This window comes from Schistocerca cancellata, chromosome 9 (assembly GCF_023864275.1).
Source record: "Schistocerca cancellata isolate TAMUIC-IGC-003103 chromosome 9, iqSchCanc2.1, whole genome shotgun sequence".
NCBI lineage: Eukaryota > Metazoa > Arthropoda > Insecta > Orthoptera > Acrididae > Schistocerca > Schistocerca cancellata.
This window is the reverse complement of record NC_064634.1, coordinates 494,271,405-494,288,155: the sequence shown is the minus strand read 5'-3', so window position 1 is coordinate 494,288,155 and position 16,751 is coordinate 494,271,405. Positions and strand designations below refer to the sequence as shown.

Below are 16,751 nucleotides of genomic sequence, written 5' to 3'. Positions count from 1 at the left end.
CGTGTATCGACATTCCTCTCAACAGCGAGTAGTTCGCCTTCTGTAATGTTCGCACATGCAATGACAATGCGCTGACGCATGTTGTCAGGCGTTGTCGGTGGATCACGATAGCAAATATCCTTCAACTTTCCCCACAGAAAGAAATCCGGGGACGTCAGATCCGGTGAACGTGCGGCCATGGTATGGTGCTTCGACGACCAATCCACCTGTCATGAAATATGCTATTCAGTACTGCTTGAATCGCACGCGAGCTATGTGCCGGACATCCATCATGTTGGAAGTACATCGCCATTCTGTCATGCAGTGAAACATCTTGTAGTAACATCGGTAGAACATTACTTAGGAAATGAGCATCACCATTTAGATTGCCATCGACAAAATGGGGGCCAATTATCCTTCCTCCCATAATGCCGCACCATACATTAACCCGCCAAGGTCGCTGATGTTCAACTTGTCGCAGCCATCTGGGATTTTCCGTTGCCCAATAGTGCATATTGTGCCGGTTTACGTTACCGCTGTTGGTGAATGACTCTTCCTCGCTAAATAGAACGCGTGCAAAAAATCTGTCATTGTCCCGTAATTTCTCTTGTGCCCAGTGGCAGAACTGTACACGACGTTCAGAGTCGTCGCCATGCAATTCCTGGCGCATATAAATATGGTACGGATGCAATCGATGTTGTAGCATGTTGTAGCATTCTCAGCAGCGACGTTTTTGAGATTCCCGATTGTCGCGCAATTTGTCTGTTACCGGTGTGTGGATTAGCCGCGACAGCAGCTAAAACACCTATATGGGCATCATCATATGTTGCAGGTCGTGGTTGACGTTTCACATGTGGCTGAACACTTCCTGTTTCCTTAAATAACGGGACTATCCGGCGAACGGTCCGGACTCTTGGATGATGTCGTCCAGGATACCGAGCAGCATATATAGCATACGCCCGTTGGGCATTTTGATCACAATAGCCATACACGATGTCGTCCTTTTCCGCAATTGGTAAACGGTCCTTTTTAACACGGGTAAGCCGGCCCCTGGTGGCCGAGCGGCTCTAGACGCTTCAGTCTGGAACCGCGCGACCGCTACGGTCGCAGGTTCGAATCCTGCCATCGGCACGGATGTGTGTGATGTCCTTAGGTTAGTTAGGTTTAATTAGTTCTAAGTTCTGTGGGACTGATGACCTGGGATGTTAAGTCGCATAGTGCTCAGAGCCATTTTAACACGGGTAATGTATCACGAAGCAAATACCGTCCGCACTAGCGGAATGTTACGTGACACCATTCATATTTCTTTACGTACGACACGAATATGTAATAAAAATGGGGGTTCCTATTAAAAAAAAACGCAGTTGATATCCGTTTGACCTATGGCAGCGCCATCTAGCGGGCCAACCATAGCGCCATCTGGTTTCCCCCTTCAAGCTAGACGAGTTTCGTTGTTTGTAGGTTTTTCGTTTGATGCTTATTTCGTGGGATATTTGGCCCGGTCACGATCAATGGACCACGCCGTATAAGCGCGAAAGTTGCTGGCCTGAGGTCGGTGGATAAGTATGACAGTTCAGTGCCTGTGTTTGTGACGAGTACGACGCCGCGTTCCTGCCGACATGTATCGAACGTGTAAGTAGGCTGCTAAGGTTTTTATGTTGGTAACGCCACGTAGCGCTCTGTATGAAAATCCCTGACTGTGCTGTGTGCAGTCTGTGGCTGGTTGGCATTGTTGAAATATTCGATATTGTAGTGTTGGGCAGTTGGATGTGAACAGCGCGTAGCGTTGCGCAGTTGGAGGTGAGCCGCCAGCAGTGGTGGATGTGGGGAGAGAGACGGCGGAGTTTTGAGAGCGGATGATCTGGACGTGTGTCCGCCAGAAAGAGTGAATTTGTAAATCTGGATGTCATGAACTGATATATATATATTACGACTTTTGAACACTATTAAGGTAAATGCATTGTTTGTTCTCTATCAAAATCTTTCATTTGCTAAGCATGCCTATCAGTAGTTAGTGCCTTCAGCTTTTATTTAGCTGGCAGTAGTGGTGCTCGCTGTATTGCAGTAGTTCGAGTAACGAAGATTTTTGTGAGGTAAGAATTCATGAAAGGTATAGGTTATTGTTAGTCAGGGCCATTCTTTTGTAAAGATTATTGAAAGTCAGATTGCGTTGCGCTAAAAATATTGTGTGTTAGTTTAGTGTTAATCAGAAGAAGTAAAGAGAGAAATGTGTGAATACGTTCAGTTCTGCTCAGCTGTTTGAAAATCAAATAACGTAAGAGGTTTATCAGCACAGTAATTCACAAATTTTTCTAAGGGGACGTTTCAAATATACGTCCGAAGGAATGTTGCGTGGTACTTCTTGCGGCGCGTTTACACCTGTGCGCTTTGCGGCTAGTCGCCGTGAGGTTGTCCTTGGCCCACAAGGGAGTAGAGGCACGTATCTGCCCGTCTGATAGGGAGAGATTCCTGCGTCCCCGTAAGCACGAATCAAAATTCATGACTTTGCACAGGTGCTGTGGTGTCACCGCCAGACACCACACTTGCTAGGTGGTAGCCTTTAAATCGGCCGCGGTCCGTTAGTATACGTCGGACCCGCGTGTCGCCACTATCAGTGATTGCAGACCGAGCGCCGCCACACGGCAGGTCCAGACTAGAGAGACTCTGTCTACACACGCTCTCATTTGCAGAGACGAGAGTTTAGCATAGCCTTCAGCTACGTCATTTGCTACGACCTATCAAGGCGCCATATTCAGTTAGTAATGATAGTATCTTCAAGAACGTATTCTGAACAGATAATATTGTGAATCATGTACCGTCAAGAGCGACATTCGTCATTAATGGATTAAAGTTAAGTTTCAAACTAATTACGTCCGCTTTCTGAATTCTCGTTCCTTGTCATGTTCCAGACCTCACGTCAATATAGTTCTTCCCTCCTCACGCCAGCTTGCGTGAGCTAAAACGCGTGCATTTCGGCCTCCAGTCGTAACACGGTGTTGGCTCTTCTGCTAACACAAAAGGTGCACGTGCCTATCTTACCTCTTCGTGCAACGGCTACTTGCGCCAACTGGACACTGAAAATCGCACAGGTGTAGACGCGCCTTTCAAGCACAGGCAATACAATATCGTTCTTTTGTACATGCGGATCCACCTATCGTGACATCTGGTGATCACATCGGTGTTAAATACCGGTGTCCAGATTCTCTCGATCAGACAGTGTGTGGGCAGGTCGTATACGTCGCGCGTGATGTAAACCAGAGCGTCCGGATTGTTGGCCGTCACGACACACGAGTCTGCAGCGTGAGTGGGGGCCGCGAGTCGGGCAGATTATGACAAGCAGGGAAAGCCAAATATTTAGGGAGCAGCCCGCCGCGCCCGCGCCGGCGCACGCAAAGCCAACAACAATGGGCGGCGCGCAGATTACACAAGGAGCGACGTGGCGGCGGCGGCGGGGGCGGCGTGGGGGCGGCCGCTACTTTCTGCACACAAGAGGCTAGCAGGGGAGGGCGACATTTAGCATAGCCGCGCCGATGAATAACGCGCGACAAGGCGGGGGACCGGCGGCGGTGGCGATCCCGGCAGATCCGATCCGATCCGGCGCGGCGCTGCGGGATTAGCCCGGTTCTTGACTGGCTGGTGGCCGCCGGGGCCGCTCCAAGAATAATATGAATTGGATATTGATGGGAAGATTAAGGCCTCTGCTCGCCGGCTGTGTGCCTAAAGATAAGGACATATTGTTGCCGCGCGCCGTCCGGAAATGGGGAGGGCGGCGCCGGCTGACAAGGAGTGATGCATTACCGCGCGGCGGGGGTGGTGGGGGCGGCGGGGGCAGAGCGGCGGACGGGGCCCTCGGGGCGAGCCTGGCCTGGGGCAGGAGCGAGGAGGCGCCCCGCGAGACGTAAAACAAGGAATAGAGCAGTTTCTAGTCCGAGCCCGCGGCCCTAGTGACTCACCGCTCGAGTCACGAGCTACTTTGCAGAGAACGGTGCCGAACGACTCGAAGAGAGCGTGTGATGTAGCAGAGCATTTCGGCTTGTTACTACTTGCAGTCACAGCTGCAAAATACTAACGCGAATTATTTACAGACGAATGGAAAAAACTGGTAGAAGCCGATCTTGGGGAAGATCAGTTTGGATTCCGTAGAAATATGGGAACACGTGAGGCAATACTGACCCTACGAATTATTTTAGAAGCTAGATTAAGGAAAGGCAAACCTACGTTTCTAGCATTTGTAGACTTAGAGAAAGCTTTTGACAATGTTGACTGGAATACTCTCTTTCAAATTCTGAAGGTGGCAGGAGTAAAATACAGGGAGCGAAAGGCTATTTACAATTTGTACAGAAACCAGATGGCAGTTATAAGAGTCGAGGGATATGAAAGGGAAGCAGTGGTTGGGAAGGGAGTGGGACAGGGTTGTAGCCTCTCACCGATGTTGTTCAATCTGTATATTGAGCAAGCAGTGAAGGAAACAAAAGAAAAATTCGGAGTAGGTATTAAAGTCTATGGAGAAGAAATAAAAACTTTAAGGTTCGCCGATGACATTGTAATTCTGTTAGAGACAGCAAAGGACTCGGAAGAGCAGTTGAACGGAATGGACAGTGTCTTGAAAGGAGGATATAAGATGAACATCAACAAAAGCAAAACGAGGATGATGGAATGTAGTCCAGTTAAATCGGGTGATGCTGCGGGAATTAGATTAGAAAATGAGACGCTTAAAGTAGTAAATGAGTTTTGCTATTTGGGGAGCAAAATAACTCACGATGTTCAAAATAGAGAGGATATAAAATGTAGACAGGCAATGGCAAGGAAAGCGTTTCTGAAGAAGAGAAATTTGTTAACATCGAGTATAGACTTAAGCGTCAGGAAGTCGTTTCTGAAAGAATTTGTATGGAGTGTAGCCATGTATGGAAGTGAAACATGGACGATAACTAGTTTGGACAAGAAGAGAATAGAAGCTTTCGAACTGTGATGCTACAGAAGAATGCTGAAGATTAGATGGGTAGATCACATAACTAATGAGGAGGTATTGAATAGGATTGAGGAGAAGAGGAGTTTGTGGCACAACTTGACTAGAAGAAGGGATCGGTTGGTAGGACATGTTCTGAGGCATCAAGGGATCACAAATTTAGTATTGGAGGGCAGTGTGGAGGGTACAAATGGTAGAGGGAGACCAAGGGATGAATACACTAAGCAGATTCAGAAGGATGTGGGCTGTAGTACGTACTGGGAGATGAAGAAGCTTGCACAGGATAGAGTAGCATGGAGAGCTGCATCAAACCAGTCTCAGGACTCAAGACAACAACAACAACAACTACTTACAGAGACGTACGCCATCTTAGAGCGTATATTCTCTTGCAGCCGGCAGGGAACTTAGGGTGCGGTCACAGTGGCTCGGATATCGGTGGATTCCGCCGACGAGCGATATCAGCCGGAGACGGTCGATTTTTTAAATCAGCACACCACTGCGTGCGCCGATATTATCGCCCGAACGTACAGACTTCGGACGGCAATCGGTGGAATTCAAATGAGTTTGTTTTCTTCGGTCAAATCGACCGACGTTCTCGCACACGAAAAATCGAGCGTGAGAAACTGATGCGTTTAGTTCAAGAAAGAGTGAGTTCGTGGCATCCCGAGGATGAAAATATCGTAATCTGGATATAGGTTGGAATCTATGGACTGAAATCGCACGTTTATTCGAAACCTTAAAATAGGTAATTTTATAGGAAATTTTAGGCATAGATTATAAGTTTATCAAAACTAGACATGATTGTCTTAATGGGAATTCCGCGATCGTTCATTAAATAAAAATACGGCATTTCAGTCTTTTCAATGACCGGTTTCGGGCTAGCTGGCCATCTTCAGATCATATATTGCAGTTACAGAGTAACTTGTCAGTACAGAAAAAAAAATTATTTTAGTTATGACAGCGAACCGATTGTTCTGTACTGACAAGTTACTCTGTAACTGCAATATATGATCCGAAGATGGGCAGCTAGCCCGAAACCGGTCACTGAAAATAAAGAATATCGATCAAAGACTGAAATGCCATATTTTTATTTTTATAGATTATAAACTCAAAAAACAATTTGTTCAAATCAAAAGGGTGGAATTGCCATTGATGTTGTGAAATCCTTACAGTCCAGCGATTTTTCCCGCGAATTTTTTTCCGCGGAGGATGGGAGGAGGGCAGGGGAGGAGGAAGGGTGGGGAGGGCTAGAGATCCTCCAGAGGGGGAGGGGGGACGGAGGGGCTGGGGAGGGTGAAAACAATTGGTCAATTTAATTAATTGGTCAATTAATCTGATATCAATATGATATCATAAATGTGTTCGTATCTATGTTATCCCATTACAAGGGTCAGTATGGTTTCGTATTTTCCTGTCTTTTTTCGGAATCTAAACTTGTTATCTCCTACTAGTCGATCTATCCTTCCGTAAAATACTTGTGTTAGGATTTTACAAGCAAGACATACTGAACTGAGGGATCATAAATAGCCATGCCTGGCAGTGCCTGACTTCTTTGGTATTTGGTTATCACATTCAAATCAGAGTGAATGTTATAGCTGTCTCCCTGAATACTGACCTGCCTTGGATTCGCACAAGTAGCATTGTGTGTCTACGGCCAGACGACTTGTTTACAATACGTAATGATATACACAAACCTTCCTTGTGAATCATTCCATCTGTTTGTAATCCCCTGCAGTAGTTCGTCAGATTACCTTTCATATACAAACAGAAAAACTCGGCAGGGTATACTAGCTGTTCCTGTTCACGTGTCACTGTGGCTCATTCTGGTTAAATGAAAATGAAAGCAAAGAGAAAGCAAATGTTTCTAGTATGGGTCGGAAATGGCTACATGCCCTAATCTCCTTCTCCCCCTCCAGTCTCTGCCGATCTCCTCCTATCCCCTCTCTCTGTTCATCTCCTTATTTCTGCTCTCTCTCCATCTTTTCCTATCCCCCTCTCTAAGTCCATCTCCTCCTATCCCCTCTCTGTTCATGTCCTTATTTCTGCTCTATCTCTTCCTATCCCCTCTCTCTGTCCATCTCCACCTATCCCCTCTCTCTGTCCATCTCCTCCTTTCCTCTCTCTGTCCATCTTCTCCTCCCTCTATCTCCTATCCCCTCTCACTGTCCATCGCCCCCTGTGTCCTCTCTCTGTCCATCTTGTCTGCCCTCCTCTCTTTCCATCTCCTCCTATCCCCTCTCTCTGTCCATCCCCTCCCATCCCATCCCTCTGTCCATCTTCTCCTCCATCCTCTCTCTACATTTCCTCCTATCCCCTCTCTCTCTCCATCTCCTCCTCGCTTCTCTCTGTCCATCTTCTCCTACCTCCTCTCTCTGCATCTCCCCATATCCTCTCTCTCTCTGTCATCTCCTCCTATCCCCTCTCTCTGTCCTTCATCTCCTGCCTGCTGTCTTTGCATCTACTCCTATCCCCCCCTCTCTCCTTCTCCTATCCCCTCTCTGTCCATCTTCTCCTCCCTCCTCACTCCATTTTCTCCTATCCCCTCTCTCTGCCCATCTCCTTATATCCCCTCTCTCTGTCCATCTTCTCCTCCCTGTTCTCTTTCCATCTCTCCCTATCCCCTCTCTCTGTCCATCTGTGCCTTTCTGCTCTCCCACCCCTCTGTCCACTTCCTCTTCCTCCCTGTCTCTGCCCTTGTATCCTGATTATCGTTATTGCAAATACAGATTCTGTTGCCTGAATGTAAAATATTGTTTAAAATTTGATGTCTATCGTCCAAGAACTTTTCGTTCACAATTATACATTTTATGTGCATATTTATATACTATACATATATTAAAAATGTATAGTCTATAGTTGTCCAAACGTTTGTTAGAGTAATATGTAAGAACCTGAATTAAATCTGCCAAGAAAAGATACATAGCCTGTTGTCCATCTGAAAGTTACAAGGAAAAATTTAAGTAAATCTGTCAACAACATATTTGGTAACAATGTTTCACTATTATATATTACATACACATTTGCAGACTTTATATATATAAAAATATAGGGTGAAGTTATTGAACTGAAAAAACGTAAATTAGTTACAAACTACGGCCTGCATACACTTTATTCAACATGTAAAAGTCACTACAGATACTCGGATTTAACTTGTAACATGTTGATATGCCTGCCGCCATTGGCGATAACGTGGCGCAGACGAATTGCGAAATTCTGCATCAGCCCCTGAAGCGTCGGAATATCGATGCTGTCTATGACCTTCTGAATGTTGCTGTACACCTTGTCTTTAACACTGCCACGCAAAAAGGAGCCGTATGTGTTCAGATTCGGAGAATACGGCTGCCAGTCGGGGCCCATGTCGGTGGCCTCTGGGTACCCCAGAGCCAGAAAGCAGTCCCCAAAGTGCTCTTCCAGGACATCAAACACTCTCCTGCTTCGATGGGGTCGAGCTCTGTCCTGCATGAGCCACACCTTGTCGAAATCAGGGTCCTTTGGATAATGGGGATCATCTTCGAAAAGCTTCACGTACCGTTTGGTAGCCACCGCGCTATCAACGACTATCGCACCGATTATTTTGTCACTGGACATTTTGCACTACACAGTCACCTGATAAGGATGAAGAGGCTTGTCGATCGCGAAATGCGGATTCTCAGTCTCCCTCCCCTCCCCCCAGTGCGCCAGTTTTGTTTATTAATGAATCCATAGAAATGAAAGTGGGATACATCAAATCATACAATGAACATACTAATTGCCATTGTCGCCGTAGCCAACCGCGCAGTTAGAACTTCCTAACGCAAACCGTTCAGAAGTTATGACGATTTTATTTCATATAGTTCAATAATAGTCATCATGTATACAGGCCACGTCGATCCGAATGTTCATTAGAGTATCGTGTAAAAATTTGGATTTAATCGCTGAAGAACTTTTCGAGATTTTCTATAACCAGCGTTTCCTCTTTATATATTACATTTTTATATACATTATATATATTAAAATTAAAACATGCACGTACTCGACTTCGACAATATGTTAAAATTGCAGATCAATAGGTGAAGAAACTTCGGAGATTTAAGAGTCTGAATAAGTGAACAAGTGATTTTAGCATTGTATATTACACTGAAGTGCCAAAGAAACTGGCATAGAGTAGCGTTCTCGCTTCCCACGCCCGGGTTCCCGGGTTCGATTCCCGGCGGGGTCAGGGATTTTCTCTGCCTCGTGATGGCTGGGTGTTGTGTGCTGTCCTTAGGTTAGTTAGGTTTAAGTAGGTCTAAGTTCTAGGGGACTTATGACCACAGCAGTTGAGTCCCATAGTGCTCAGAGCCATTTGAACCAAGCCAAACTGGCATAGACGTGTGTCTTCAAGTATTGCGATATGTAAACACGCATGTGCCGCTGTGGTCGGCAACGCCTAGGAAAAGTGTCTGGAGCAGTTGTTATATCAGTTAATGCTGCTACAGTGGCAGGTCATCAACATTTAAGTGAGTTTCAACGTAGTGTTATAGCCGGCGCATGAGCTATGGGGCACAGCATCTCTGAGGTGACGATGAAGTGGGATTTTCTCGTACGACCATTTCACGAGTCTACCGTGAATATCAGGAATCAAATCTCTGACATCGCTGTGACCAGAAGAAGGTCATGCAAGAACGGAACCAACGAAGACCGAATAGAAACGATCAACGTGACAGAAGTGCAATCCTTTTGCAAATTGCAGCAGATGTCAATGCTAGGCCATCAACAAGTGTCAGCGTGCTATCTATCCAACGAAACATCATCGATTTGGGCTTTCGGAACCGAAGGCCTACTCGTGTACCCTTGATGACTGCACGACACAAAGCTTTTCGCCTCACCTGTACCCATCAACAACGACATTGGACTGTTGACGACTGAAAACATGTTGGCTGGTCGGACGAGTCTCGTTTCAAATTGTATCGAGCGGATGGACGTGTACGGGTATGGAGACGACCTCACGAATCCACGGACCCTGCATGTCAGCAGGAGACTGTTCAAGCTGTTGGAGGCTCTGTGATGGTGTGAGGCGTGTGTTGTTGGAGTGATATGGGACCCCTGATACGTCTAGATACGACTCTGACAGCTGACACGTACGTAAACATCCTGTCTGATCATCTGCATCCATTGATGTCCATTGTGCATTCCGACGGACTTGGGAAATTGCAGCAGGACAATGCGATACGCCACACGTCCAGAATTGCTACAGGGTGGCTCCAGGAACACTCTTCTGAGATTAAGCACTTCCGCTGGACACCAAATTCCCCAGACATGAACATTATTGAACATATCTGGGATGCCTTGTGACGAGCTATTCAGAAGAGGTCTCCACTCCCTCGCACTCTTAAGGATTTATGGACAACCTTTCAGAATTCATGGTGTCAATTCCACCGAGCACTACTTCAGACATTACTCGAGTCCATGTGACGACGTGCTGCGGCACTTTTGAGTGCTCGGGGGCCCTACACGATATTAGGTAGGTGTTCCAGTTTCTTTGATTCTTCAGTGTATATGCATATATTGAAACGTCCCCTTTCAACAATTATACACGACTGTGCTTAAACTGACACACAATATTTTTAGCGCAACGCAATCTGACTTTCAAAAATCACTAGAAAAGAATGGCCCTGACTAACATTAAACTATACCTTTCACAAATAACTTACCTCACAAAAATGTTCATTACTCGAACTACTGCAATACAGCGAGCGCCACTATTGCCAGCTAAATAAAAGATTCAAACTACAGAAGGCACTAACTACTGATAGGGATAGTTAGCAAATGAAAGATATTAATAGAGAACAAACAATGTATTTACCTTAATAGTCATAATATATATAGCAGTTCATGACAAATTACAAAACTCCGCCATCTCTCTCCCCACATCCACCACTGCTGGCGGCTCACCTCCAACTGCGCAACGCTACGCGCTGTTCACATCCAGCTGCCGCTGCCCAACACTACAATGGCAGACAACAATGCAAACTAGCCACAGACTGCACACAGCACAGCCAGTGATTTTCATACAGAGCGCTACGTAACGTTGCCAATAAGAAAATATAAACAGCCTACTTACAATATATATAATCCACATGTCGCTGCAGTAGGTATATAAAAACACGCGTATTAGAATTCAGTGTTGTGTCAAATTTTGAATTCAATCAACTAACTACATTTTGAGTTTTGCGAGCGCAATCATAGACAGGCTGAATTTTTAAATGTAAAGGTAGTGATACAATTTTGCCATAGTTATTTCTCCCTAGTACAGATGTGATGGGATGTCATCTACTCCCAGTGCCCGGTTTTCATCAAAGCTGCTATGAAAACCTTATTAAGTTCTTTGGTATAGTCAGAAGAAGATAAAGGATGTGTGGAAAGAGGAGCAAGTCAAGTGCAGGAGACGATTTAGGCAGAAAAATATTATTTGCCACGAGAGGAGGAGGACGTATACTTGTACAGGATAAAAACTAATTCCGAAGTCAGGCCCGTAGGACCACAATATGCCAAATTGTATCTGTGTCATCCTCTGCCACATGGCGTCATTTGGGTACAGAGAGGCATTGGGGCAGCACACTGGCCCATACGCAGTTTTCAGCTTTACAGACCTTTGAGCCGCTACTTCTAGTTCGAGTAACTCGTCCTTTGGCGTGCACATTGAAGCGCACTTCATTCCAGTCCTCTCCCAGCGGTACTGGGAGCTGAACCCAGGTCATCTGTGTGGTGTCACCGTCAGACACCACACTTGATAGGTGGTAGCTTTAAATCGGCCGCGGTCCATTAGTACATGTCGGACCCGCGTGTCGCCACTGTCAGTGATCGCAGACCGAGCGCCACCACACGGCAGGTCTAGAGAGACGTACAAGCACTCGCCCCAGTTGTACGGACCACTTTGCTAGCGACTACACTGACGAAGCCTTTCTCTCATTTGCCGAGAGACAGTTAGAATAGCCTTCAGCTAAGTCCATGGCTATGACCTAGCAAGGCGCCATAAACCCTATCTAGAGAGAGTCTCACTTGTATCATCAAGAACGCTGTATACAAATGATGGATTAAAGTTAAGTATTCCAGCAGCTACGTACTTTTCTTTATAGCATTCATTACGTATCCTGTTTCAGACCTAGCGCCACCTGCGTGAGTTGACGCGTGCATTTCGGCCTCCTCTTGCCCCACAGTGTTGGCTCTTCTGCCAACACTACAATCTGCATGGCAGTTACACACTCCAGCGGCTCAGCTACTGTTCGCAGACGTTTGCGAACGACGGTAAATACACTCCTGGAAATTGAAATAAGAACACCGTGAATTCATTGTCCCAGGAAGGGGAAACTTTATTGACACATTCCTGGGGTCAGATACATCACATGATCACACTGACAGAACCACAGGCACATAGACACAGGCAACAGAGCATGCACAATGTCGGCACTAGTACAGTGCATATCCACCTTTCGCAGCAATGCAGGCTGCTATTCTCCCATGGAGACGATCGTAGAGATGCTGGATGTAGTCCTGTGGAACGGCTTGCCATGCCATTTCCACCTGGCGCCTCAGTTGGACCAGCGTTCGTGCTGGACGTGCAGACCGCGTGAGACGACGCTTCATCCAGTCCCAAACATGCTCAATGGGGGACAGATCCGGAGATCTTGCTGGCCAGGTTAGTTGACTTACAGCTTCTAGAGCACGTTGGGTGGCACGGGATACATGCGGACGTGCATTGTCCTGTTGGAACAGCAAGTTCCCTTGCCGGTCTAGGAATGGTAGAACGATGGGTTCGATGACGGTTTGGATGTACCGTGCACTATTCAGTGTCCCCTCGACGATCACCAGTGGTGTACGGCCAGTGTAGGAGATCGCTCCCCACACCATGATGCCGGGTGTTGGCCCTGTGTGCCTCGGTCGTATGCAGTCCTGATTGTGGCGCTCACCTGCACGGCGCCAAACACGCATACGACCATCATTGGCACCAAGGCAGAAGCGACTCTCATCGCTGAAGACGACACGTCTCCATTCGTCCCTCCATTCACGCCTGTCACGACACCACTGGAGGCGGGCTGCACGATGTTGGGGCGTGAGCGGAAGACGGCCTAACGGTGTGCGGGACCGTAGCCCAGCTTCATGGAGACGGTTGCGAATGGTCCTCGCCGATACCCCAGGAGCAACAGTGTCCCTAATTTGCTGGGAAGTGGCGGTGCGGTCCCCTACGGCACTGCGTAGGATCCTACGGTCTTGGCGTGCATCCGTGCGTCGCTGCGGTCCGGTCCCAGGTCGACGGGCACGTGCACCTTCCGCCGACCACTGGCGACAACATCGATGTACTGTGGAGACCTCACGTCCCACGTGTTGAGCAATTCGGCGGTACGTCCACCCGGCCTCCCGCATGCCCACTATACGCCCTCGCTCAAAGTCCGTCAACTGCACATACGGTTCACGTCCACGCTGTCGCGGCATGCTACCAGTGTTAAAGACTGCGATGGAGCTCCGTATGCCACGGCAAACTGGCTGACACTGACGGCGGCGGTGCACAAATGCTGCGCAGCTAGCGCCATTCGACGGCCAACACCGCGGTTCCTGGTGTGTCCGCTGTGCCGTGCATGTGATCATTGCTTGTACAGCGCTCTCGCAGTGTCCGGAGCAAGTATGGTGGGTCTGACACACCGGTGTCAATGTGTTCTTTTTTCCATTTCCAGGAGTGTACATTAACTGTGTAAATGGCTCAAAAGAACATTGTATATCATTAAAACTATATCTGACATTAAGGGAATTATGCTTCTGCCAATGTCATGATGTTGTTAATAGTTTTCTATAGCATAATAGATGAACATATGTATACGCTATTAATTAGAAATTCGTACAACGCAGTTGTAATAGGCCATGAATCACAACAATCAAATGTATTGCATACAATCACATGCCCAATGGATGAATTTTTTTTCAAAATAATAAACTAATACAAATGAATAATAAAATAAATTAAAATACAATAAAATGTGACATAACCATGTCGGAATACGTAAGTTACATGTGTGTAGCCCAGGTCGTGTTATGTGTGGTACGATAATTAGCCGTCGCAAAATTAACGATAAGAAGCATAAAAAAATTTGTCTTAAAACCCAATTGCATTCACGAATTAAACCAATGAAATCGTACTATAAAAATCATCCAACACCTGGTCCCGTAGCTACCACATTTGAACCCCTACGCAAGACCACCTCGCAGTGTGCTGGGTGGATTAATGCAACGACAGTAGCTGCCTCATAGTCATAGTGAAAAAGAAGATTCTCGATCTCTATGTATCGAAATATGTCTACTACCCTCCATTTCCAGGAGTGTACTTTATTAGATCTGCCTTTCCACGTCCGTTAAGAAGTGAAGGGTGAGCATGTAGGAGCACCATTTTTTACGCTGTAAACAGCCCTCGACACTTGCCGGACGACGCCCTCGCGGCCATCTGGCACGGCGACTGGAGCAGAAGCCTTCCCTTCTGCTCGGCCGGGCCGTCCCGGCGCGGTCGCCAAACACGCGGCGGTGACGTCACGCGTCGGCGGCCGCCGTATTATACTTGCTAAACGGCCGGGGCCGGTGTCCGCCCGCCACTCGACTCGAGCACCATCTGTGTGTATCAATATTTGTGAAGAGCGCCGCAGCTGTCGCGCCATTCTTCCGCCGCGCGCGAAACAATGAGTGGGCAAACAGGCCGGCCCGCGGCCTCGCCTCGCCAAATGTTGACGGTGGCCCGCGGCGGCCGCGACTGCCCGCCGCCCTCAATGATGCAGAAGCCGCCGAAGCACCGGCAGCGCCCGGCCGTCAATACACGGCAGCCGCGCGCTGTCGTCCGGAGCTGCTGCCCGATTCCAGTACCACTGCTCACTGCCACTCCTCAACACGGGCCGGACCGCCCAACCTACTGGCACAAACACCTGAGTTATAGCATTTAATTGACGACTTACCTGCAACGCACTGCTCAAAAAATGGCCCTGAGCACTATGGGACTTCTTCTGAGGTCATCAGTCCCCTAGAACTTAGAACTACTTAAACCTAACTAACCTAAGCACATCACACACATCCATGCCCGAGGCAGGATTCGAACCTGCGACCGTAGCAGCAGCGCGGTTCCTTACTTAAGCGCCTAGAACCACTCGGCCACAGCGGCCGGGACCAAATCTGATTGTACGACGAACGTTGAAAAACTGGCCACGTAAACCGCTGAAGTAAGCCCGTCAAGGCAGCAGAATGCGGGCGAGCCTTATCGTGAACAAACACAACGTCGTTGGACAACAGTGCTTAGCGTGGGAAGGGCCTGAAATAGATCGCTGCTTTTATAACCTCTCCTGTAGGCAAAAGTTGATGAACAGCACGCACTTGCAATCCTTCAACTTTGGGGCTGTGTTGCTCTATGCTCCTCGAAATTTGTTTGGCGTTTTTCCAGTTTTGTTGGGGATCGTGACTGATGTCATTGCGTTGACACGCGCTGCATCTCTCTTATACGAAATCCAGGATTTAGTTGCTCATGACAGCTACGTTCAAAAGCTCCGTGACGTCCTTGTTATACCGAGTGAGAAAATTCAGTGCAGGTCCCATTTTGTTATGTTCGAGTGTCGAAAGACGAGGAACCCACCTGTCACCCACTTTCCTAAGGTACAGATGACAAGTAACCATTAGACAAAGATCTGACTGGGAGTTCCAGGAAAGCAAGACCCCAGCCCTTCAACAGTGAAACGTGTATGCTGTTCAGTTTGTTCCTGAACGCTTGATTTGAGTTCATCAGTCACAACTGAAGGTCAGACTCATCGTCTTCATAATAAAATAATATTCGCTTTTCTGCCATTATTACGCATGATACCTTAGTTCGTCATATTTCCTTAAAGTTTGGTTACCTGTCTATAATTTATTTTTTTTATCTTATGGTTTCTTAAGCACAATATTAAATGAAATAAAATAACACATGTAATTTAATAACAGAGATTTAAATTTTTAATATTCAATTGCTTCGTGCGTTATCTTGGGGAAATCATCGAAAGTTCTGCGATATGCCCTACTGGAACATCCTGTCTGCTCCACAGTCGCATTCTGGAGATGTAGCCTTATCTTATCCACGAAGCGTGTCCATGCTTCTGCCATGATTGGTATGTATTCAGTTAATTGTTGTCCATGTTCTGTGCTATTTGTCGAAGACAAGGTTTTCTTTCCTATGAAAGGCAAGTTTTGGCAATGTAGAAGGTAAGCCGCTGATCACTTTCGGTCAATCGGATCGGTTAAGTTGACCTGAGACGTCTGAAGTTCCAGGGCTATTTTCATCGACGGCTTTCTTGATCGAAGCCGATTTCTTTCTAGGATAACCACGTCTTGATGGATTGAGTCGGAGGTTACCTTGTATGCGTTTAAACTCACGGAATAGAAGTGCTTTGTGTCATAGACCAGGACTCCGAATTTGGCTAAGTACGGGCAGTCATTCGACGGATGTTGACATTAATGCGCCACTGATAATTCTCATTCTGTTCTTCAGCTGTGCGTCAGGCACTTGTGTGTGTGTGTGTGTGTTTACTGTTGGCTCTATAGTAGCACCATATTCCGCATTAGAACAGTCTAGTCTAAGTGTTGAAGTGCGTACAGTTTCGCTAGCGGAGCCCCACATATTGTTCTTCACAGCTTATGTAGGATGTTGATCCTAATTAGTATCTTCGCTGCGGTGTTTTGCAAACGTTTCTTGTGGGACAGTGATATTATGGGTACTGATTCTACTGAAGTATAAGGGACCGCCAAATGGGAACGAGACAGTCAGGAAGAAGGAAATAAAATCTTCATT

General features: G+C 47.0%; 1 protein-coding gene across 1 annotated transcript; it reads right to left on the bottom strand.

The window, feature by feature from the left end:
- Positions 1 to 3,257: 3,257 nt before the first annotated feature.
- Positions 3,258 to 14,604, bottom strand: LOC126101517 (uncharacterized). The gene is made up of 3 exons (XM_049912160.1): positions 14,350 to 14,604; positions 3,778 to 3,920; positions 3,258 to 3,612 (listed from the first exon to the last, which is right to left on the bottom strand). Exons 1-3 carry the CDS (start codon positions 14,602 to 14,604, stop codon positions 3,258 to 3,260), a joined length of 753 nt encoding a protein of 250 aa, XP_049768117.1.
- Positions 14,605 to 16,751: the final 2,147 nt, after the last annotated feature.

What these genes read in the sequence shown, in the direction of transcription:
- LOC126101517 (XM_049912160.1), bottom strand. Translation starts at nt 14,604, where the DNA reads ATGGCGCGACAGCTGCGGCGCTCTTCACAAATATTGATACACACAGAT. An exon ending in TGTCGAGGGCTGTTTACAGC is followed by an intron (nt 3,921 to 14,349) that starts GTAAAAAATGGT and finishes GTGAGTCACTAG; the next exon opens with GGCCGCGGGCTCGGACTAGA. An exon ending in CCCACCACCCCCGCCGCGCG is followed by an intron (nt 3,613 to 3,777) that starts GTAATGCATCAC and finishes GGCGGCCACCAG; the next exon opens with CCAGTCAAGAACCGGGCTAA.